At 42.9% G+C, this 25,435-nt stretch overlaps 1 protein-coding gene across 1 annotated transcript in view; it reads right to left on the bottom strand.

Annotated features, from left to right (window-relative positions):
- Positions 1 to 22,435, bottom strand: part of KITLG (KIT ligand) — a 77,907-nt gene extending 55,472 nt beyond the window's left edge. Inside the window, exon 1 of the mRNA XM_056846523.1 lies at positions 22,337 to 22,435. Within this exon, the coding sequence (XP_056702501.1) occupies positions 22,337 to 22,351 (15 nt within the window). The 5' untranslated portion in view covers positions 22,352 to 22,435. The remainder of the gene's footprint in view (positions 1 to 22,336) is intronic.
- Positions 22,436 to 25,435: the final 3,000 nt, after the last annotated feature.

Here is a 25,435-nt window from a genome sequence, read left to right on the forward strand (position 1 = left end):
AAATCTATAATAAAAGGTCACGTTTGAAGTGTGTGCAGTATATACTTATTTACGTTAAAGAAAATGGAATAGTATTAAACTTTGTGGAGCCTTTCCAAAACAAAAGAAAAGGAAAGGGGTTGGGCTTTGCTTCAAGAAAAAAGAACAATAGTAGAAACTGTGCAAGTTACAATAAAACTGTAGGTTTAAAATAGCACAAGGAAATGGGTTGAAAGAAGATAAATCCTTTAACATGAAAAGCCACTTATAATGTGATTTCATTAGAGACACATTACCCATATCTTGTATAATACCCTCTAAAGAGTCTGAGGAAGAGCCATGGAATTCACCACCATTAGTATTTAATGAACTATGTACCTAAACAGCATTCTGATACAAGCCATAAAAATTTTACTCAGATAACTTTCAGTATCTCTTCTGAGATTGTAACACTCCTCCTCCCTCCATCTATTTCTTCTTCAAGCTGAAAACATTGTATAGTGGAGCTCCCAAAAAAGCTCCACTTCAAAATGGGAAACAGACTGAATGGATGTTGCAAAAGGTTTGTTCCTATGCTCATAGTGAACACTAATGTGTTATAGTCTGTGCTATCTTCTGCAGCCCACAAACCAAACTAAAGTTATATAAAAATCTTCACCTTCAAGTAAGGAGATAAGAATAACAATTAAAAGTCTGTACAGCATTCCAAGTTGCAGACTATTGTTATCAAAAGACAGTGGTCTAAAGAAAAATATTTTCTAAAGAAAAATATTTTGATGACATTTTGATGTGTAAGCTTATTGATTTATGATAAAATTTATGGTATTGTATGTTTAAATATGGACTTCATGACAACAGGGATGTCTTATTGTTTGCCTTCACCTTATACTCAAACATTTTACAGTATGCATTTTAGATGCATTTTCCATGAATGTAGGGAACAGCCACGGTTCAGGCACAGATAATTTATTAATTAAAACTTACATCAGAAATGTTTTCATCGTGTGTTCAAACTGACTCCTATAATTTTTTCTTAAATGCAAGGATTCTAGACAAGAAATGTTTCTCGGAAAATATGGACTTCAATAGAAAGAACTACAACCCTAATCTTTTAGCGAGCCACATTGTGTTGCCAGTGACATTCAACTGCAAAGTTCAAAATTTGCCATAAGAGAACAGTTTGTAGTCCTGGGAGTGGGAAACTGGAATACCTAAATCACTGTGGGGATCGGCAGCAGCTCTATTAACTGCTAATCAAAATGGAACAAACTCATGCTCCATCAAACATTTGACAATAATGCAATGTGCCATTGAGAATTAGAGACAACTAAGGAAGGGCATGATAGAGGTTTATAAAATTAGGTGTGGGATAGAGAGAGTGGAATGAAATAACTTTTTCTCCCTCTCCCAACATACTAGAAATAGACATCCAATGGAGCTCTTGGGTACTAGATTCAGGATGGACAGAAGGAAATACTTCTTAACAAGTGATTAAAATCTGGAATTCGCTGCCAGAGGATGCATATAGGATGACAGCCGCTGGCATAGACAGCTGTAAAAGTGGATTAGGCAGATTCACAGAGGACAGGACGGATCTATCTGTAGTTACTAGCCATGATGACTAAAGAGAGCGTCCACATTCAGAGGTAGTAAACCTCTGAATACCAGTGCTGGGAGGCAATATTAGGGAAGGCCTCAGCCACTATGCCCTGTTGCTGGTCCTGCAGAGTAACTGGTTGGCCACTGTGTGACTCAGGATGCTGGACTAGACGGTCCAGTGGTCTGATCCAGACAGGCTCTTCTTACGGTCTTAAGATACAAGGAACTACATAACGGTGAACTGTGAAATCACTAGAGTGGCAACTTGCTCATAAAAGGAGAGACAGTAAGTATCCTTGGTCAAATTTGAAATCTTATATCATGTCCCTATATATACTGTATCCATGCTTTTATTTTACTGAGATACTGTGTTACTTATTTGTGAATAAGCCACATTTTACTTTTATAAACAACTTTTATGATATTCTTACAAGGCCTTTCAAATCTTCTAGGACAACAGAGCTATCTTTTTTTGTAATCTATTGTCCAAGACCCCATTCAAATACAGACCATGGGCAAAAACGCATGGCCACTTTAGCCTCCTTTATTCCCTGTTTCAGACAGGATTCAGCCAGGATCGAACATATGCATTTCGCCGAACGTGCGTTCGATCCTGGCTGAATCCTGGCTGAAACATGGTATAAAGGAGGCTAAAGCGATCGTGCGTTTTCACCCATCATATCTCATTGCTACAAATGTACAGCTTCTCCCTTTTAAATAGTTTTTGGAATGTATACAGACAATGGAGGCATTCACCCAAACTTTGCCCTACCATGTAAACCCTACAAACATCCCATGGCACTAAGCAAGAAATAAAATGTTGCATTCAGTCTCCATATTGTATCCTGGCTCTATCAAGCTGCTTCTAGAAATTGGTTCTAAGGTCAGGGGCACATGATTCGATATGAGTGGAACACTAATTTATGCCAACACCGCAGAATAACTGTGGGCATCATGTGACACCGGAAGGATGCAAGGAGCTCTACTCATGATGAAAACAAAGCCAGCATGACAGGACTCACTATTTCATGCCATGGTTAAGAACATAAGAAGAGCCCTGCTGGAACAGACCAAGGCCCATCAAGTCCAGCAGTCCATTCACACAATGGCCAACCAGGTGCCTCTAGGCAGTCCACAAACAAGACGACTGCAGCAGCATCCTGTCTGTATTCCACAGCACCTAATATAAAAGGCATGCTCCTCTGATACTACAGAGAATAGGTATGCATCATGACTAGTATTCATTTTGACTAGTAGCCATGGATAGCCATGAACATCTTCCAGGTTTCCTTATGTTGTAGCATTATGCACAAGAGAGAAGAAAAAGACCAATGAATTTGCTTAAAGGAACAACGCTGCCTAGAAAAAGCAAACTTCTTTTACCCATAACTGATAAGAGACAAGCTCTCATCTTTAAAACAGGACAACTGCTTATTGAACTCAAGGTCAACTTTATCTGTTTGAGTGCTATAAAAAACAAACTGAATTGTACAGAAGTCTTCCCATCATTTTATACCATTTCCAGTTATTTATGATAGTTGATATATAATATTATCTTCTGAGACAGCAGGATATCCCATCTATCGGTAAAATGAGTACCCAGCTTCCTGGGGGTAAAGTGTAGATGACCGGGGAAGGCACTGGCAACCTACCCCGTAAACATAGTTTGCCTAGTAAACGTCGAGATGTGATGTCACCCAATGGGTCATGAATGACCTGGTGCTTGCACAGGGGACTACCTTTACCTTTATTGCAACTCCTCTTCTGGATCTGTTTAGTTTACAAAAGATTTGTGAGAATGCTACAAATCATCCATACATATCTAGACTTTGATGTTGATCCTACAGACTTGTCATGAGCTTCACCATGGGGCCTTTTATACAGAAACATTAGCAACAACAGACTTCCCAAGAGAACTAGAGCCGAACAGTTCAGCGATAGAATGAGGAGAAAGGAGATATCCTTTTAAATCATGCATTTTCCTAATTCTATTGCATCAACCAGTGAAGTTGCATTATTTTACCAATGTACGGGCGGTCATCTTCTATCTAAAAGAATAATACTGCAATCCTAAACAGGTTTCACCCTTCTAAATCCCACTGAAATTAAATGCATCAGAAAGGTAATAACACTATTTAGGATGGCTCTACAAACATACTGCTCTATCAATAAAGTTTCAACAGCAATCAAAATTTGATTGTATTTTTGTAGACATTTGAGTTGTAAACCAGACTGGCTGAAAAACACATTAAATATACTAAATGATAATCATCAACCTTCCACTGGACCCCCTGTAAAGTCTTTGTTTGCTTTTGTTTGTCCTGTCCATTCTGGGAGTCACCCTGCCCTCATGATCTGTCAGAAGACAGGCAGATATATTCATGGTGCAAGCCTAAGCAGAGTTACACCGTTCTAAGCCCACCAAATTAATGGACTTAGAAGGGTGTAACTGTTTAGGATTACACTATTAGTCACCTAACCCATGTATATGTATTTGTCACATTCAGCCATCACAGTACCTTTAGTCAGTTCGTACTGTTCTTTCAAAAACACAATTATACCGGAGTTTTGCTTCTGCAGTGTCTAAACTATGAATTCTCACCGTTTTTAGCTGTGGCTGTATCAATAAATATAATAAAGACATTGTATTTAACCAACATTAAAACAACGTGTGCATAAAGCAGCTTGGAGCCAAGCCCTCTGAAAGGCATTTCAACTGGTCCAGGATGTGATATCTAGATTCCTTTGTTAGACATTATGTACTTCTCTATGTGCTGTCAAGTCACAACTGACTTATGGCTGCCCCAGCAAGGAGCTTTCAAGACAAGTGGAAGCAGAGGTGTGTCTTTGTTGCCTTCCCTTGCAGAGCCTTCCTTGGTGGTCTCCCAACCAAGTATTCACCCTGCTTAGCTTCCGAGATCTGACAAGATTGGGCTATATCATGCTGTCTTCCCAGGCATGTGAGAACACACAGAGTCAGACATACATGATGCATGATTGCCAGCATGTAAAAGCGTGTTTCTCTTCGTGCCACCACTCCAAGTTATAAAAACCCAGCATATCACATAACCAGTGCCTTGGGGAACCCTGGTAAGGCTGCCTCTGAGCAAGCACAAAGAGCAGAGCTTTCCCATTATTTTAACACACACACCCGGTGCATGCATTCTTAGCATGTAAAAGCACTAGTCTAGGCATGTGAGAGGGATTTGAATCACAGTCTGCTTTCTTAGTGTTTGATAGTGTTTAATAATATCTTCCATGTTTCAAGAGGATCTATTACTGAGCAGGGGTACCATGGTTCCCACAATTCATCCGTAAATGTCTCCTTTTAACAAGAGCTTTGCAAAAAGCAAGCAGTTTCCTTGGCTCCCATGAATAGCCGTACAGAGAAAGTGCAGTACTGTATAAAAGGCTAGTGCAACCCTACTGAGATGTGATGAATACATGAATATAACATTTTTTTGCTCTATATGTTTCAAAATACAACGCTCTTTTATTTTGAGGGGGGGGGGAGAGTTCTATTGTTTTCAAGGGTTTATCATGGTAAATTTCTCCACCACAAGCATATTTTTGCTTCAGTGGTGTTCTACGTCTTTTACAAAATATCCCATAATAATAAAAAAAAATTGTCTGGGAAACAGTAGGAGAAATCTCCTATGCACCAAGTCTGTTGACCGCAAAGCAGTTAAACTGTGAAACTTCACAGTCTGACAGTCACATTTAGTGCCATGATTTAAGGAAACGCACTGAAGTGTAAACTGCTTACAGTCACTGGATGGCGCCACAGGGGGCAAGGAGAGTTTGACTCCCTGCGATAGTAAAAATAAAGTGGGAAGCTAAAAATTGGATTAGCTTTACTCCCTGACTTGGAACCTTTTATTAATAATGGAACTGATGCTGGGAAACATCCAAGATAGGACAGCATTTACTGCTTGCAGGCTTTGTACTAAAAGAAGAAGAAAAAAGAATTTCCAGTGAACAAATTAACATACTTAGTTTGTCTTGGTTATTAAATATGAAGCACAGTGAATCGTCGAAAGTAAAGGCACAGTAAAAAAAAAAGACATTGCAATCCATTTAATAGGTGGCTGTTTGCAATCTTAAGCAGGTCTACTCAGAATTCTTTTCAAACCTATTGAACACATGAAGCTGCCTAATACTGAATCAGACCCTTGGTCCATCAAAGTCAGTATCGCCTACTCAGACCGGCAGCGGCTCTCCAGGGTCTCAGGCAGGGGTCTTTCACATCACCTACTCACCTAGCCCCTTTAACTGGAAATGCTGGGGATTGAACCTGGGACCTTCTGCATGCCAAGCAGATGCTCTACCACTTTTTCCCTGGAAGGTGTTCTTAGGATTGCAGTGTTAGTAACTGATGCAAATGCGAAGGAACTACTAGGCTATGCTGACCCTAGTGTTAGTACACAACAGTGTTTGAAGGCTTTGAAAAAATGTCCAGTGTGGTGTAGTGGTTAAGAGTGTCAGACGAGTACCTGGGAAACCTGGGTTCAAGTCCCCCCTCATGCCATGGAAGCTCACTGGTGACCTTGCGCCAGTCACGCGCTCTCAGCCTGACCTACCACACAAGCTTCTTGTGGGGATAAAATGGAGGAGAGGATGATGAAAGCCACTTCTGGTCACCACTGAGGAGAAAGACAGGGTATGAATGAATGAAATAAATGAAATAAATAAATAAACTCACTTCAGATTGAGGTCTCAGTCAGTAGGTCAAGATTAGACTCTTAAACAGAGCATCAACATGAACATTGCCAAATATTGGCTATAAAAGATCCTGAAAATAATCCAAAAAAAGGACTTTCATCCTTCCCCACCCTCCTTAGTGTCACTCTCAGGAATGCTGCAGCTTGACCATGTCTCACTGCCCTTTCCAAGATGCTCCAAGCACCTTGGGAGCATGAGGAGACATTGATGAACTCCAGACCCCTCTCCATTTTGGAGCTGGCCATCTGCACAGCTGTGCTATGCCTTAGAAGTGTTTGCCAGAGGGGAAGGGATGCTCGCCACAGTGAGCATATCTGTAGACCTGTGACGCTCTAGCGTTGATTATTCTTTTGGGGAACTATGTAGCCATGGAACTGCCGTCACAAACAAAGCTGTGAGTCCTTTGTAACATTGGCAAAACAAAGTGCTCTCCTGCTGAACCTGGAAAGTGTGGTAAAACAGAACAGTTTGTTGGCATGAGACCTGGTAGACAAGGCCATCCAAGAGGCTTATGTTTATACATGGCTCTATTCTTCAACCAAGACTGTCTTCAGAATCCTTGTCTGCCTATTATAATTTCTTTTTTTTATAACACCCAAATCATGTACAGTCAATGTGGTGTAACCATGAAATAACTGCCAAATATACACTTTGGATGTTATAATTTATTTGGGGTGGTTGGCTGTTTTGGAATATCTTGATAGGCACAATATTTGGGCAAAAATACGTTTAAAATATTAAAGCAGTACTAGACCACAGACATAATTTTCTCTGAAGGACAGCTATTCCCCCTGAGATTTGAAGACAGTTCTCATGCACACTATTCCAAATATAGTATGATGCTTCTAGAAAGGGGAGTTGAAGCATATCCGATAAGGAGAGATCAGTCATGTAACCATTAACTGACAACTGCAGATTTCACCTTTAATCACTGTTTTCTGTTTCAAATATAAATGGTTATACCAAAAAAAAAAAAAAAAACCCTGACTGCATAGGAGTCTGCCCTCAGTTCTAGCATCTGACCACACAATGCAGAAGGGCCAGCAAAATCAAGAGACAGGGGAAGCTTTCTCCCAAATGAGGCTGGGGGATCACACAATGCCTCTCTAGAAATTCCTATAATCCACACACTCCTCCCTCCCTCTTCCTAGTATGTGGCTGCAAACAAGCAACATATAAAAGCATATTGGCATAGTTGATTTGGTACAAGACCTGAAAGATCATTTATGCATGGAAGTTTGTTGCTGGCTGTAACCACACTTTCCAGTTGGGAATCTCTGCACCAGCAGTCTCCAAACTCAAATCAAGTCCCGCCCCTTTAAATGCTGCATTGTAATTGGTTCACTTCGCAGTGTTCACTGTGAGAGAAGATTCCACCCCCAACCCAATTGCCACATAAAAAAGCATGTTGACAACAAAAAACGGAGCAATCAGGGGGGAATCCAAGACTTGGTTTTAAAAAGCCTTTCTTTTGCTCAGAAAGAGTTCCGAGAAAGCAGGAAGCAGGAATTATTTGATTTGCCGCCTCTTTACACGCTGCTTTGTGATTGGCTGTGAGAGAAACCCAGCTTCTGTTTCACCTGCCTTGCCTTCTGCACAGCAATTTCAGCTGGGCTGAGCTCAGGGGAGAGGGAAGAGTTGAGTTAACAGAGGAATAAGAAGACCTGGACATTGCAAGGGCCGGCAGCGAGGTCGTTTCTAATGGATGGAAAACTCATGCAGAACTCCAAGGAACAACCGAGTCAGACAGAGGGCGAACGTGAGTCCAAGTACCCATGCATAAATGACCTCAGTGATCTTTTGGGACACTGCTTGGACTGAAAGGCATTACAAAAAGGATACGACAATAATGAAATAGCACAAAGAACTATTGTGTGCTTGCTAAACAACAGATTGCAAGTTTTTTTTGTTTTAAGAAGGACTGGATTTATGTCATCTCTGCTAAAGTGTCCTGTGGAGCTGGAGTACACTGAAATTAGAGACATTGTCTTTAAAAGAAGTGGCTACTGGCACTGATCCTAGAAAAGAAAGAAAAATGTTCTAGCAATTTCTCTGAGAGATGCCCAACATTTCACTGGGAAAATGGGTGCGTTGAACTAGAAAAGCATGTTTATAAACTAGGTAGTAAAAAAAAAAAATCCGTATAATCCACAATCAGTTTTACTTCTGGAACACTAAAGATCATGGGTCAAACAAGATGTGCTGGTGTTCTTGTGGCCACCATGAAGGTCCACTCCTATTTTAAAGTTATTTAAAAATGCAGTGAGGGGCAGTGCAGTGTGTGAAGACAGGAAAGGCCATTCAGTGTTTGCATCTAGCTTAGCATCACTATTCTCCATTTTTAATGCCTAGAAACTGCTGCCTTGTAGCTGTGGAGGCCTAGCAGAGACCATGAATAACAAGATGCCCTTGCAGCCTGTTACCAGCCAGATGGGACCCATTCAAGGCCGAACCAGCATACCAGCCTAATTGGGAGCTAGTTTCCTCCCTCCCCACCATCCGCCACCCCCACCCCACACACAGCTGTTTGGCACTGAAAAACCACTGGGAGGAAGCAAGAGCATCGTGCTGTGGACTCTAACAGGATTGGGCCCTTGTGGCATTTTTAAATGACTTTAAAATGGCAGCAGCGGCTGCCACAAGGATGCCATCACACCTAGTTTGGCCCTATGAGAAGAGCACATGAAAAGGAAAAACTGGGGGCCACAATCTAGAAGCATGCACACAGAGCTTCCATGCTGCTATACTGCCTTCTTCAGCAGTAAGAAATCCATGCACACGCTCCAGATTACAATCTGGGAATGGAGGATTAAGCATTCTTCCACTGGACAGCATTGTAACTCTCATAAATGATAGAGAACAAGGGGTTTCACAATCGGAAGCAGGTAGTCCTTTTGTGTAGGAAAGAATACATCACATTCTTCCCTAAGGAAGCTTACTTTGAGAGTGGGGGTTCTCCCTCTCCCTCTCTCTCTTTTAATCTGGAGAGGGAACGTGCCAAGTTGTATTATACAAGCTTTCTAAATTAAGCGGGCTGTCTATTGTTCACCCACCCACGCATGACTCAAAGTGTTTAAAATTTTTGCTCCATTGCAATTTAGTCGACATCTAAATCTGTAAGCCTTTTAAAAAGAACTGCTATGTAATTACTGCATTAGATACTGGAATGAGAGAATTAATTACACAATCTGGATGGATACAATATGTTCGGAATGGTTTTCTTTCTTTGCTTGGCTTTTTTTTTTTTTTGACACAAGACAAGAATGCTGTTTCACCTGTAAGACTGACACACCATCTATTTATGCAACAGAATGAAACAACAGTGTCTTGGGCCATTACAATTCCATGTACTGCTTCAAACGGCCAGGGCACAATGCCTTTTTAAATGATTCCTCGTAGTTAAAAAATCCCTGCAAGTAAAGCAAAAACCTAGCTCAACAGGGAGAAGGGTTCTGCTTAAGGCCCTAACCCAAAGACGTGTGTGCCGCTATGCAAGCTGCCAAATCATCTATCTACAATTTTCCAGCCGTCCAAAAGATGGTGTCAGCTGTAGAAAGGGTTGCTTTACAATTGAGTTAAACAATGAGGTTCTGCACTGTAAAAAAACAACACCCTATTTGATCAAGTATCACGGTGACTCTTTGCATTAGTGCCACGATGGGAGAAAAGGAAGGAAAAGCTCTGCTAAGGAGGGGGGGGGAACCTTCTGGGAGGCCCACAAGTTTTAATTTGTCTACACTTCTTATTTTCCAGTGAACAGTGAGAAAGCCTGAAAGCAGAATCAGTGCTATGCAGGAGAACATAAGAATGCCCCCTACTTTCCTTCATCTTCCATCAAAACAACAAAACATCTTGGTTAGTCCATGTAATTGTTGACAAAAAATAGTCAATCCAATTCCCCACTCCTTTTGCCAAAATCAATGCCTCGCAGGTATTTATTTATTTACTTTGTTTGTACTTTGCCTTTCTCCCCAATGGGGACCCTAAGCAGCTTACACCATTCTCCTCTTCTCCATTTTATCCTCACAAGAACCCTGTGAGGTAGGTTAGGCCCGAGGTCACCCAGCAAGCTTCCATGGGGTAAGTGGAGATTCGTACCTGGGTCTCCCAGATACTAGTCCAACACTCCTAACCACTGCACCACACTGCTATGCATCTGTGCCACGTTTAGCTTGGCTTTAAATAGTCAGATCAAATGATGCCTGCGAGGAAGATGTTAGTTCAGTATGCTGATGGAGCCACTGCCCTGAACCTGTCCCTCCTCAACACTTCCTTCTTTGCCATCAAGTCACAGCCCACTTATGACAATCCCGTAGGGTTTTCAAGGTAAGGGACATTCAGAGATGGTTTGCCACTGATGCCTTGCATAGCAAACCTGGACTTCCTTCATGGTCTCCCATCCAAGTACCAACCAGGGGTGAAACCAGGTTTAGCTTCAAAGATATGACGAGATTAGGCTAACCGGGATTATCCATTTCAGAGTTGTTGCACACTACTCCATCCTCAACACTACCCCATCCAAATTTCTAATGAGGGAAAAGAATACTCAGTGGAGAGAGAATCTCATCGGCCATTTATGCATGGCTGTTTCCTCACAGTCACCCCACCGACTACTTCCGGGCTTTGCTTTGATTATGCTTGCATTTTCCGACCGCCAGAGGTCGCCTTGCTCTCCCCGCACGTCTTGCCCGCATTTTCTGGATTCGCGTTTGGCCATCATCTCCTTCTGTCCTTTTGGATATAGGCAAGGAAAGAAATCCAGCGAGTTTTCGTTAGCCAATTCCAGGATACATGGGGCAAGGACAAAAGAGGGGGATAGAGAGAGCGTGCTTTCCTTCTCTGATCCAGTCATCTCCTCTACTGCATTTTTTTTCCAAGTCCCACTTGCCGATATGATTAATGACCAAAGCACAAGTATCAGCCAGAGCTGCATGCTTAGCACCTAGGAATAGGTTAGCATCTGTTGCGATCTGACTGTAACCCTCACTCAACAGGATAGCAAATGTTCACAGCAGGGGAGGATAAGAGCAAATCACGTTAGGGGACAAGGCTTATTCTGTGTTACCTGATCAGTAAAATGGGAGGTGAAAAAATCCAATCACTTTATTTTGCCCTCTGTGGTATGGTTGTATTTCTTTCTGTGTAGAATGAAACGGGTTTATTTTTAAACCCCAGGTCTAGGAATGCAACTGCTGAAGGAGAAACTGGAGAAACGGTGGGGACAGTTAGATAATTAGTGGGGATGAATATGGGGAGGGGGGAAGGAATGAACACTTTACTATTAAAACATTTACTCAATCTGATTTTTTTGTATGCCAGGTTCTCCACTGCTGTAAGGAAAAATACTTTTCTTTCTTTTTATTTAACTTTAACACGGGCTTTTCTAGTTCTTATGCTCTTTCATGCCTTGAAGTAAAAAAAATCTGACACAATCTCAGCAGGCACAGAAATGTGGATAGGTTGAATAAGGACTTGGAATGCATGCATGCAGTGATTTACAACTTGTAGTAAAAGAAGAGACAATCTGTGGATTTTAAAAATGTCCCTCCTCTTATCAGGTTTGCACTTACGCAACAATGGATCTCTACTTACATCATTCTGAAAACTGCTTTTCCCATTCTTCAAAGCCAGCAGATAAAAGAGGGCTGAATAATCACCTTGCCACGCTACTGCTACTTAGGGCTGCTGTACAAAACTTACTCATAAATAAGTTTATAGCAACCTACCAGTTGTGCTATGTTGTGGGTTCACAGTAATAGAGTAGTGGACTTGGAACAAATGAGAACTGGGCTCTAGCTTCCAGTCAGCCAACCAAGCTCACAGAACAGCCTTTCTACACTGGATTAATTCATAGGGCTAACGCAAGAATGAAATTATTCAAATCAGCGTGTGCCATCCTGACTTCCCTAAAGGAAATAAATGTGATTAATATGCCCAGTTCTATTGATGTGAACCTGACACATACGTCAGTATGTACCATCTGGTCATAACCAACTTATGGTGACTCCCACAAGGTGTTCCTGGGGCCCGGTTGCGTGGGGCCGGCGGGTGTGTGTGTGTGTGGGGGGGGAAGGCTGTTCTCTCTTCCTCTTTTTCTGTCACTCTTTCTCCTTTCTCCCCCTCTCTCCCGCGTCTCTTTCTTTGTCTGTCTCCTTCCGTCCTTTTCTCCCCCTCCATTTCTCTGTTTTCCTCCCTTCCTCCCTTCCCTGAGGACCGGCTGCGGGCTGTGCTCCCCTGGCGCCTCGTTTGCTCGGGGCCCACCGCTGGCTGCCCTCCCACCTGGGAGGGTGGAGCGGGGATGCCCTCCAGGCCTTCTCTGCGTGGCCTCCCCTGTGGTTGCCAACCTCCAGGTGGTGGCTGGAGACCTGGCTACGCTACCCTCTCCCCGCCCCCCCCCCCGCATCGGGAGATCTACACCTGGTTATGGCCCCCGAATGAGCAAATAAATGAGCAAATGGCCCTTGGCAGGAAAAAGGTTCCCCACCCCTGCTTTATAGGAAGCTAACTCATGATAAATTAACAGTGGATACTCAGAAGTAAGTCTCATTGAAGTCCATGGGAGTTGCTTTCTAGGAATTATATAAACCTATATGCCATTAAAGGTTTATGAATGAATGAATTGTACTTAGGATTGCGAGTATATTATATATTAAAAGTAAAGAAATACATTTCCTCCAACAGTTCTTTTAAAGATACTTCCATTCCTTTTATGGAAGCCCTGATAATTGTTTCAATTTCATCCTTATTTACCTTATTTTCTTTCAATCCAGTTGCAATCCTTTTGGTAAACCTCCACATCTGTGTACCAAAGGCACCCTGGGCTTTCTTTCATTAAGTTTCAAAGGCAATCCTTCACACCAGAAGAAATTGCTGTTTTCACACAACATAATTCAATTTACAATTCCTAACACATTCTAGGAGCCCGCTGAAAGGGAAGATCTAGGGATCTGTTCAGTATAAACAAGGTCAGTGAGAATATCCCCGAGGAGATACAGTTTCTGAAAGTATTAGCACAAATCACTCTCCAGAAGAACAGCACAGCATGAATCAAGGAAAGATTTGGTGAAAAGAAATAGAAACATAGGAAAGAGCTGAATTTGGCAAAAACAGTTCTCCAAAATCTAAATTATTAGATAAACCCAGCCATTCATAGCTTGGCAGTTCATTACTATCAACACTGATGTATATTTTAATTTTAAAATGTGAGAGGAAGCATTTGTGGCTTTTAAGAAAGTTTTATGTTTAAGTCTCTCCCCTCCACATCTGTAATCCACACAAGCATTTTTTGTATGGTTTAAATGACAAATTCTCCAGATTTATTAACAGTGGCAACCTAAACAGTATTATACTCATCTAAGTCCACTGAAGTCAATGAAGGTAAGAGGGTGTGACTTTGTTTAGGATGGCACTATAAGTAATTTACTGTTGTTCTCTTTGGTGTTATTAAGGATGGAGTCAGATGTAACGTATTAAGTGTGCTGGCATGGTTTTAACACACTGTTGCAGCTATGGAAACAAATGTGCACTTTTACCATATTTGTGTAATTATATTTTCATCTGTCCCTTTCTGCAAACATTAAATTACTCAAGTCCTATTAGTGTGTGGTAGTGGGGAGGAAAAAGCTCATACCCTGCCAGAAAATATTTTGTTAGAGTGCTACTGGACTCTTGCTCTTTTCTCCTCCTTCGTTTTGCGCTCTTCCTTTCATGATCTGCCATTCCTCTATCCCCACTTCTAATTTTTCTCCCTTCTCTTCCACTTATTTTACAGTCTCAACTCCTTCTCATCCATCCTGGTTGGCATTTAGAAGGTATTTAATAGTAGTATAGCAGCAAACCTTTGTTAATATTATGAACAGAAGTCAGAGTTAATATTTCCCCATAATCTACCCCATAATGGGTTGATCTGCTGATATTTTGTTATACAGTGGCACCTAGGTAAATTTAAGGCTACCTCATTCATTCAAACCTTTATTGGCATAAAACTTTTAAGTACATCAATCAGTCATTAAAATGCAGTATATAAATGATAAAATATCAATAAATATTTAAAATGTGTAATTCTTAAAGTGCTGTGTACTTTCAATAGTGCTTAGCTCTGTGGAGGAGCTTGGCGCAGCGCTCCTAGGGAGGTTTCCAGGAATCTTGCTACCATCAGTGTTATATGCTCGTCCCTCTCCCTTAATAGGTAGCGCACTAAGCCCACATCTGCTTGTGCTACACTATCCTTGAGTAATGGTAGTAGGAGAAATTTATCTCGTGGGAGCGAATGCAAGTCACAGTGTAATAGGACATGGGCTACCAATTCGGGTTGTCTCTTTGAACAAACACAGATTTAAGGCCACCTGTTTATGAGTGTATTACAAGGTTTTATTGTTGTTTTATTGAGATATTGATGTTTTAATTATACTTGATGATTTATGTATTTTAATGATTGTTACCTGCCCTGAGCCTGGCTTGCTGGGGATGAGGGCGGGCTATAAATTGGAATAAATAAATAAATAAATAGTGCAGGGGCCCGTGGTGGCTCTTGGCAGCCCTGCTAGGAAGAGCAAGCAAAACTATTATCATAAGAGGTATGACTCCATATGAGCTTGGTATCTGTTCACAAAGTCAAGAACAGTTACTCCCAAACACCTATTTTTGAGGTTTCCCTATAGGTTCTCCCCAATAATATTACAACACTGGAAAGATAAATGTGCACCTCCGGTAAGCCAATGGATTGAGGACTTTACAACCTTATCAACATTTGAACGTATCACACTGACATATTTGCAAACCTTTTATGGATGGTTATCTGTAGATTAGCAACCACGGTTGTTATACTTTGTTATATTTTTACAATTTCTTTCTGCCTGGGGGTTTGATTGATAATAAAAATTAAACAAAAAAAAATTATATCCCAGTAAGATATTTTTGTAAATTGGAGTACTACATGAGGCCAATTTATACTGGCATGTGGCTACATGGATACATAAGAAAAGAGCCTCCATGTCATGACTTTAGTCCAAAAACAGTAATAATTAACGCTGAAAGTGTCATGCTGTCTGGGATAGGCCTTCTGGTATTAGCTTAGGTTAGAGTTGCAAGGCCCCGCCGGGGGCAAGGGATCTTCTGCTTTGGGCCCCCTCCCCCTGGTGTAGTTCAGCCCGCCGGTGAGGGTCTTATCAGGAGCACATAGGGGAAGTGATGTCATCATGTCAATGATGATGTGGCAGACGCTCTGGTATTTTGGCAAAATTCTATGGTAAAAACAGCTTCTACCATAGAGTTTATGTCCAAATACCAGAGTGTTTCCCACATTGTCAGCAACGTGATGACATCACTTCCAGAAGTCAGCGTGCTGACGGCGTCATGGCCTAGGCCTCAATTTGCGACTGGTAAGACACCCCCCTCCTTAGCCAGTTGTCCCAGAGTACTTGGCAACCCTAGTTTAGGTCTAGTCCTCATATTCCTGGGCAGTACCCCTTCAGATTGTAGCAGCTTGCTCACATCCATGAACGTATGGAAGAGGATTCAATCGATGAAGTCCTTCACCTGAAGTCTGAACTAAGAACTAGGCTTCAAGTATAGGATTTGAAGAGGCTGGGGGAACACTGCTGAGTCATATGGGCATGCTTCTTTAATGTTTCAACCATATGGTTTGCACAGGCTGTCTGCAGCCAACTGCTTTAGCAAACTCCATAACTCCCCCATTTTATCATCTCTTAACAATTCCATGGGAAGGAAGGTGGCATGGTATAGCCTGATCTCATCAGATCTCAGAAGCTAAGAAGGGTTGGTATTCGGATGGGAGACCACCACCAAGCCTCTGTAGAGGAAGACAACAGCAAATCACCTCTGCTTCTCACTTTGCATTGAAAGCCTCTTGCTTTCACTTGTGCATAGGATGTGGAGTTGGTATGTATGTATGTGCATACATACCAACTCCACATCCATGTTCGAATATTTTCCAATAACACACTAAACAAATAATGAAATATCCAACTCCCCCTTTACTTTCTTCACCACAATTGAACAATACAATTTGTTTAAAAGATATTGCCAATTTTAGCCTGTTTATCAATTTTCCACAATTTAATCAGACCAGCAAAGTGTAAATCTGACCTACTCCTATCAAAATGTTATCTCTTCCAGCTACCTAGTAATACTCACCATTCTACAAGGGTTAGGTAATCAACTGGTGGAGGCAGCCTCTCCATTTTGGAATCATAAGAATCCAGTCCTGACACAAATATTTAGGAATTGCAATCCAGGATTATACTCCTAAAATCTTGTTTAAACTTGCCTTCACTGCCTCTTTCCAAATATTTGTATCTATGAAATGACCATCTCTATTGTGTCTGATAACACACCACATAGCTAAAGACTGGTATAGCCACTTAGTTATCATTCCAAAGTACATCCCTGATTAAAGAACTGTTTTTTCACCATTGTGCTTACTTCACTACAAGGTGTGTGTGCACAAGACTTTGCATTAACCCAACAGAACATCTTCACCGTTGGATGTAGGCAGGGCAGGCTGTGGTCTTAGCCACACCCTTGATTCCACCCTTGATTCCTGTGTCTAATCTGCCAGCCCACACAGGGATAAATGTTCCCAGGAAGGCCATGGTCCTATCTTATATTGTCCTGTTTTATCCCATCCTACCCACTCGCCTTCATGAATACACCAGTCAAATCCTGTACAACCCAACATGTGCATACAGTCAAGGAAAAAACCTGAAAATAGAACAGAACACATGAGAGAACAATAAACATAAAAATTAGCTTTAATTATTGCAAACCATCAGCACAGAAAAATATCACAAGTACAGAAGTAATGTAGACAAACTCTTCAGGAATAACACAAAGGAAGAGACTAGAGCTAAATCGCTCATAAATCATGCTTCAAAATAGTGTCCTCCTACCACTGCAAGTCTGTTGTTGGTTACCTCGGGCCCTGAAATAAATTGAAGCCGCTGTGTGGTTGAACCAATTTCTTAGAAACAGCTCTAGTGGTTGTATGCCAGAGTGAGTAATCTGAGAATTGCAACTTGTCCATGCTTGTTGCTTCTAAAATCAAATAATCGAAGACTCCCTCCATTTGCAGCAATCCTTGGGTTCATTTTCAATGTTGAATCTTACATTGATAAAAATACTAATTTTCACATTTAACAAGAATGTGGGACAACTGTTATACACATTCCAACACATTCCATATATTGTAAAAAATAATTGATGATAAAAACAAGGTAATGAAAATTGCTGTCATATCCTTTAATTCATCTCTCTTTCCTGTCCCTTATCAGTTCTGCTTGCTGATCTGCCATTTGGCACATTCCAGAACACACACTGACAGTGCCCAATTTCATGAACAGGAGCTCCTCTACCATTCAAACGGTAGAAGGTAGATACACTTTTCTTGAAATAAGTGCCATTTTTAAATTCCAACTTGCCCATGTATGTTATACAGTCCGCGATTTGATTTAGGAAGTTCTTTGGTAAAAAGATGAGATGTAACAGAACACTTTGCTTGTCCATTTAAAAACCTAGATTGCAGCACAGCTTCCAACTCACTTTCCAACATAACTTCAACAACTTCAACCACTGAAGTATCGCATAAGAGAGTTTTACTATTTATTACAAAAAGGCCCAAATAAATACATCTTACCAAGGTTAAAAAAAGAAATTATCTTTGTGGATGCTCAAAGTTTCAGCACAACACCTTAACTGTAGAAACCAGGGAAGAAACTCTGTAAAAATCAGATTCAGCATCCCAGGTCTTTCCACTTAATCCCAGTTGTAGCAGGACAGTTCATACAGAGTACTACAGGAAATTCACTCTGCACGTATTATAGACACTTTTTTTTTTTTTTTTTTTAATGTCTCAGGGCCTGGTCTTGAAAACATGTTCGGAGGTTAAACCTTGGCATAAATGGAGCACAGCAAACAAATCCAAAGGTATAAAACATAATTATTTAAGATAAATGAAATGATTAGATAGTAACCCTTCTCTTCATTGCGTGTCTCAATAAAGGTTTTTACTTCTTAGATTTAGGTCCACAACAACAAGATGACTCACAAAGGCTAAAATCAAAATCCAAACCGACTGCCTAAGCAGCTCCTTTGCAACTGTGTCCGATACTCAAGTTGTCGGGTCTGACCTTCTCTTTTCTGCTCAGCTGTGCTTGGAAGTTCCCCCACCTCACACCCAACAGGTCTTTCGTATTACGCCCCACTATGACAGCCAGACTCGTAAAATCCGATCCATCATTAAAGCCCACGACACTGGAGCTTTAGGAGGGCTTAAGAGCAAGGGTGCGAGTCATAAAGTGCTCTTGCAGCAAGCCTTCCAGGACAGAATAAAAGTTTTCTTGTTCCTCTTTATTCCTGCTTATTACAGGATTTGCCTCGCATCATTTGCACTGCCTACTTATTTCCAAAGACCTCTTTCCAACAGCAAGAATGTCGTACTACCAGGACTGTCCTCCTCGAGGAGCCCTGAAGGTCATCTAACTGCTGGCAATGAATGCACCCATTCAACAAAGGAAAGCTGTATTCTGCCTCTAGCTCTTTTCCACCACTAAGGTCTCCTAAAGTTTGTATGTCTAGTCGGCAGGTCACATTGCTTTGGCAAGCATCCCCAAATTTGTCATGAATGCTAATATTCCTAAAATATCAGCATCTGACAGTTAGTATTTTGCAGCGTGTTTAAAAAGTATTTTCCCCATTGCATTATGTCAAATTAACATGAGGTCATATTAATTTTTACAAGAGCCCCAATGATTGAAATATTCCTACTCAGCACATTTTTAAAACTATTATTTCAGTTTAGAATAATTACTGTGACACTCTTATTATTTTGAATGTCACGGAAGAACTTATATAGATTCACTTCTTGTTCTGGTGTTTATTAAAGCATATAATCCCACAAATCCTCTCACAAAAGTAATCCTTCAATAAGATTCCATCAGTGTTATTACTGTAAATGAGAATCTGTGATCCTATCTTAAATAGTTAACTTAAAAGGCATTACAACAGTTTGAAATTTACAAAACCTTGCACAGGTAATGGATTTTTAGGCTCCAAATACAGTTCTCAGTTTTGAAAACTCAGGTTTTAGGTATGCCAAGATGGCCCCAGCTCGGTCCAGTTCACGGTACGAACTTACAAACTGTGTGATGCCACTGTAACATAACACAACCACGCTATTCTGTGAGCCTAAACACTATTCGTGAGCCTAAACACTATTTTCTTCATTTTCCTATAAATGCTTCAATACATATCAATAAAGAGTTAAAGTTCCAGTTCAGAATGCACTCACCTCACCTAGTTGCAAACATCAGCATTTCTTCATTTCTGGTGTATCTTTTACAATTAAACTTGAAGTTTGTTTTATAGGGTTGATCTATTTTTGTTCAAGGCATGGGCTATTTTTGTTCAAGGCACGGGCTCTTACAAGTTCGTTAAAAGCTGTCTTGTACAGCTAGTCATAGATAATGCAGATCCCAATGAGTTCAATGAGACCTTGTAAGCATGCCTACAGTGCAATCCTAAATAGTTATACCCTTCTAAGCCCCACTGACTTGAATGGACTTAGAAGGTGTAACTCTGCTTAGGGCTGCACTGTCAGCATTGCAGTGCCAGCTTGCAGCACTAAGCATGCTTACTAGGAAGTAAGAGCTGCCGAACTCTCAAGGGCTTGCTTCTGAGTCAGCATGCTTAGGATCAGGCTGAAAACCGTAATTCAAATGCAAAAAAAGACCCTGCAGCAAAGTACCTTTCACCTCTTTCACCTTCTTTTAAATAACCCGCATTGCATGGTTACATAAACAGCAGAGCGCATTACAGAGGAAAGGCAGAAGTCACTATACAAAGCAATGGTTGATGGGGGTAAGTTGTAGTGGCTGATGACATCACACTTCGAGGGGACCTGCAGATCATTCAATACAATCTTCGCTCAAAGGCCTATCAACCTCGACCTCAAAAAGAAAACAGGAAGAAACAAGGTGCCCTTGACCACCTATGGGCTTTCACTTTCCTTGACCATGGAATGTTCTTTTTAGACAAGTGGCCGGGGAAAATCTACTTTTGTTGCTTGAAGCCTCTTCTGCTCTGATCTTCCTAAGGGGACCAGACACTGGCTTTTGCCCTCACGTGTTGTTTCTTCTCTCTTCAGCCTCTGGTTATTGAGTGTGTGTGTGGGGGGGAGCTCTCTAACCACAGCTCTGTGACTGAGATACAGCTAACACTGACAGCATATATGCTCAAGAGCTGACGGATGCTTTGCTAACAGGTCAGACACAACGCCATAGGTCTCTGCAAGGACTCCGGAGCTAAGCCGTGCCAGTCCAGAAGGCCAACGCTGACGCTTCCCTTGTCTGCTGGTGACCGGTTTTTCTCAGACATAGCTGCAACTGGAAAAGGGAACTTCCCTCTTCCCGAGGTGCTTACATTCAGATCTTGGATGGTATAAGACTCAATGGGCCTCTATCTTATGTGAAGTTTGTATTTAATTCAGACCTGCCTCACTCAGCTCAACACTGAGAACGCTCTTGCTGGTTCAAGGCGCATTAGGCTGTAAACACCTAGCTGTCTGAGCATACAGCCTAATCAGTCAGTTTAATACTTAGCCAGTCCACGGTAAAGTTTTCAGGAAGATGTCCACACCTCGATCTGCTCTCAAGGGATTTTTCTGCCAAATACTACAAAGACAGACAGCCAATCTACAGTGTATTCGTGTTAAAATTTCAATGTTCATATAATACAATGGTAATTTCTCTGGTCGTCCGAGAGGTGCAAAGGAGTCTAGGGTCTGCCTGTTTCCTCGCGTTCTCCTGAGACTTGCAAAATACCACCCGAGGAGCTCTGCTTGATTTTTCCTGCTCAGATTTCCTTCCCTCCCATAGGACAGACGCATGAGAGACCTAAACTGACAAATGGGTCAAGAGAACAGCAGGTACCACAGGAAACAAGCAGGAAAGAGATAAAGGGGTGGGGAACGGAAGGCATCAGCTCTGTGGAAACGATAAGTGACACCAGCCGCCAGAAGATATTTGTGCAAAGGAAAATGGAACCAAATTCCACTCCCCACTCTTCTCCTGCAAGCTCATGCTTCTTCTTTCCTTTCTTTTTTTGAGCAGCAAGCAGGAGAAGAAAAGAGATTATTTTCTCCTTCCTTTCCCCATAAGTGTCTCTTGCCCCTCTTTAAAAATACACACAGAACAGCAACCTAGGGCACAATTGAGACAAATTATGGAACGGAGCAACGCATGATGACCGGGGCAAAGAAAGCCGGGAGCAGAACGCCCAGCCTTGACAGATGCAAACGGTCAATGACATGCTGCCCAGAAAAAGGCGATCTGAACGAAGACATGAACAAGGAGCCGTCTCCCAGTCATTGCATGGGGCGGCTTCTGCAAAACAGCAGCAGAGCTACTTAGCGTTTGCTCTGTAATAGATCATCTATTAAGCGATCCCTATCAGTCCTTGGCCCGGAACTTTCTTGCCGATCGTACAAAGGACGGCGCAGATAAGAAAGGACTGTGCCAAGTCTGCCCCAGCACCTTTGCAACCGACGCCTCCCAGCCGGTGGGATCCCAGCCGACGGGGCCCCAAACCGCGCAGGGTGGCAGGCGGCGGCCAAGGCAGAGAGCATTCCCCTGCCACCCTGGACGGGAAGCGGCCGGTTCGCATCTCATCCACACCCGGAGGCCGATCCCCACCCAGCCCACGTAAAAAACCCGCCGCTCCTACCTGCGGAGCGCTGCTCCCCTGTGGATCAGACTCCTCTCCCACCCCCCGTTACAATTTCATGCAAGAAAGCAAAGAAAGGCCATTGAGGTTGGGCCGCTCTCCAGAGGCACCTTTCCCCCGACCTGGATTCTCACAACTCCTCCATCAGCCCCCCTGCAGAGTTTTGAGAGTTCGGATGGGGAAAGGGGGCATCTGGAGAGCGGCGAAGCCAAGGCCAAACCTCCCGTGCCCGGCTGGCCAAAAGGCCCTGGCCGCGGAGGCGGAGGGCGCCGAACTTCCCCCGGGGCGCGCGACTCACTTGTGCCTTCTTCATAAGGAAAGAGAGCGCTGCGATCCGGGCCCGGCAGCGGCGTGCAAACTCCTGCTAGCGGCTCCGCGGCTCCGGCATGTTGCGAAGCCAGGCCGCGCATCGGAGCTGGCCCCGCGCCTCCCGTGGCCGGGCGTCCGGCTCCCGCTCGGGCCCCCCCTCGCCCACCCCGCCGGGCGCGCGCGCGCGCGCACCCACAGGCAGCCCCGGTCGCCGCGGCTCGGCCCCAGACGCGCCAGCCGGCGGAGGCAGGGGAGTGAAGCCCCAGCCGGCGCCTCGGCCGGGCTTTTATAGCGCGCGGCGGCGGCGGCACCGGCGAGGACACGCCTTCCTCGCGCGTCCGGGCCGGAGCGGGGGAAGCCCGGGGAAACTTCGGGACGCGGGGCGGATGCGGGACACCTTCTGCGCGCCGCGGGAGGCAGGCGGGCGGGCGGGCGGGGGGGAGAGGGCAGGGCTGCAGCTCCGCGGGGGGGGGGTTTCCATCCCTCGCTCGGCTTGCAGCGACGCCGGCTAGGACGCCCGGGGGGCCGGCTCCCTTCGTCGCTTTTGCGCCTTGGGGAGGCGCGGCTGATGTCACGGCGCGCATTGTCAGGGATGCGCTGAAACGAATGCCTGCGCTTGCCCGTTTGGAACAACGGGAGAGGCGCGGAGAGGGCCGGGAAGGGGAGCGAGGAAGGCCCATCGACGCGCAGGGGCTCCGTTGGAAACGTCCCTCTCTCTCTCTCTCGAGGGCACTTGCACACAGCCCGAATAATGCACTTTCAACCCACTTTCAGTGCGCCTGAACGATGGGCGAAAACGCGCGGGCGCTTGAGCCTCCTTTCTTCCCTGTTCCAGCCAGGATTCAGCCAGGATCGAACGCACGGACGTTCTTCCCTGTTCCAGCCAGGATCGAACGCACGAACGTTCTTGGATCGAACGCACGGACGTTCTTCCCTGTTCCAGCCAGGATTCAGCCAGGATCGAACGCACGTTCGTGCTGGCTGAATCCTGGCTAGAACAGGGAAGAACGTCCGTGCGTTCGATCCTGGCTGAATCCTGGCTGGAACAAGGAAGAAAGGAGGCTCAAACGCCCCTGCGTTTTCGCCCGATGTGGATTTGGCCAGTTCACACAGTGGCTGTCACCGCACTAGGTATTCCCAGTGATGTATCAAGACTTCTTGTAGGCTATCCAGGCTGTGTGACCATGGTCTTGGTATTTTCTTTCCTTTTTTTTAATAATGTTTTTTATTATTTTTTATAGTACAGAAGTTTCCATCATTCATTAAGATAATTATATAATATCAACAATAGTTCTCTATTCTGTATAACTTAGTTCGTGTATTTACGTTGACTTCCCTCTCTCCTCCTCTGCCTTTTTGGTAACTTTATTGTCACCTTTGCATTTAATTTCTAATTCACTACAATACTTCATATATTAATCAGGTTACCTTTCTTAACATCTAAATCTTTAATCTTAATAATATTTCTACCTTAATCAATTGAATGAGAGCAAAACATCACCTTCAATACTTCCCAATTTAAGTTCATTTTGACAATATGTTGTCCATGCCTCCCATTCTCCCACAAATTCTGTATTCTCCTTTTGATTTACTAATGCCATAAGTTTAACCATTTCTGCTAGTTCCAACATTTTATTTATCCAGTCCATCTTGTCCGGTATCTCTGAAAGTTTCCATTTTGCTGCATAAACCAATCTTGCAGCTGTAGTGGCATATATCAAAAAAGATCTCTGAGTTAGTATTGTTTCCGGTATAATACTTAATAACATCATTTCTGGCGTTTTAGGGATATTCTGTTGCATAATCAGTCTCAGTTCATTGTAGATCATATCCCAACAGTTCTTGGCTTTTTCACAAAGCCACCATATATGATGAAAGGAGCCAACTTCTTCTTGACATTTCCATTCGTATTTTCTTTCCTGACTTTTCGCCAGCAGCTGTGGCAGGCATCTTCAGAGGAGTAACACTGAAGGACAGTGTCTCTCAGTGTCAAGTGTGTAGGAAGAGTAACATATAGTCAGAAGGGGGTTGGGTTTGAGCTGAGTCATTGTCCTGCAAAGTATTAAAGGTAATGTGCTAACACACATTATTATTGATGGATATCCATCCAAACATTCAGTTTACCATGGAAAAAGAAATTGAGGGTAAACTCCCCTTTCTTGATACACTTGTCATCCGTAAAACAAACTTTCAGTTAGGTCACAAGGTCTACCGGAAACCAACTCACACAGATCGCTACTTACACAAAAACTTCAACCACCAGCCCCGACAGAAAATAGGAATAATCAAAACATTAATGGACCGTGCAAGACGGATCTGTGAACCACAGTTTCTCAAGGAAGAAATTAATCATCTAAATCACGCACTGCTAGCAAACGGCTATTCCAGAAATAAAATCACAAGGGCCATTAAACCAAACAAAAATCACAAAACTCAGGAAAAACAGTCTCCCATAGGAAAGGTATTCTTGCCATTTATTAAAGGAGTCACTGATAGGATGGAGAAACTTTTGAAAAAACATAACCTACAAACAGTGTTTAATCCCACCAAGAAAATACAACAGATGCTATGATCAGCAAAAGACAAAAGAGACCCCCTCACCTCTGCAGGAGTATATCGTATACCTTGCAGTTGTGGACAAGTTTACATCGGGACCACACAATGCAGCATACAAACAAGGATAAAAGAACATGAAAGATACTGCAGACTTGGCCAACCTGAGAAATCAGCAGTGGCTGAACATGGACTGACACAAACAGGACACAGGGTCTTATTCCAAGACACTGAAAGACTGGACAATTCTACCAACTATTTTGTCAGATTGCACAGAGAAGCCATTGAAATTCATAAACATCAGCACAACTTTAACAGAAAAGAAGAGAGTTTAAGAATGAATAAGGCTTGGCTTCCTGTCCTGAAAACCTCCAGACTAACAAAGACTACAGTCCACAATAGCCATGTGGATTAGTTTTGGATTTCACATATTAACAGATCACTTCAGGAAACAATGGTTCCATATTAACATACCACACCCTCATTAGCACATTATCTTGATACTTTTTGCAGGACAATGACTCAGCTCAAACCC

This window comes from Euleptes europaea, chromosome 3 (genome assembly GCF_029931775.1).
Source record: "Euleptes europaea isolate rEulEur1 chromosome 3, rEulEur1.hap1, whole genome shotgun sequence".
In the NCBI taxonomy this organism is placed as follows: Eukaryota; Metazoa; Chordata; class Lepidosauria; order Squamata; family Sphaerodactylidae; genus Euleptes; species Euleptes europaea.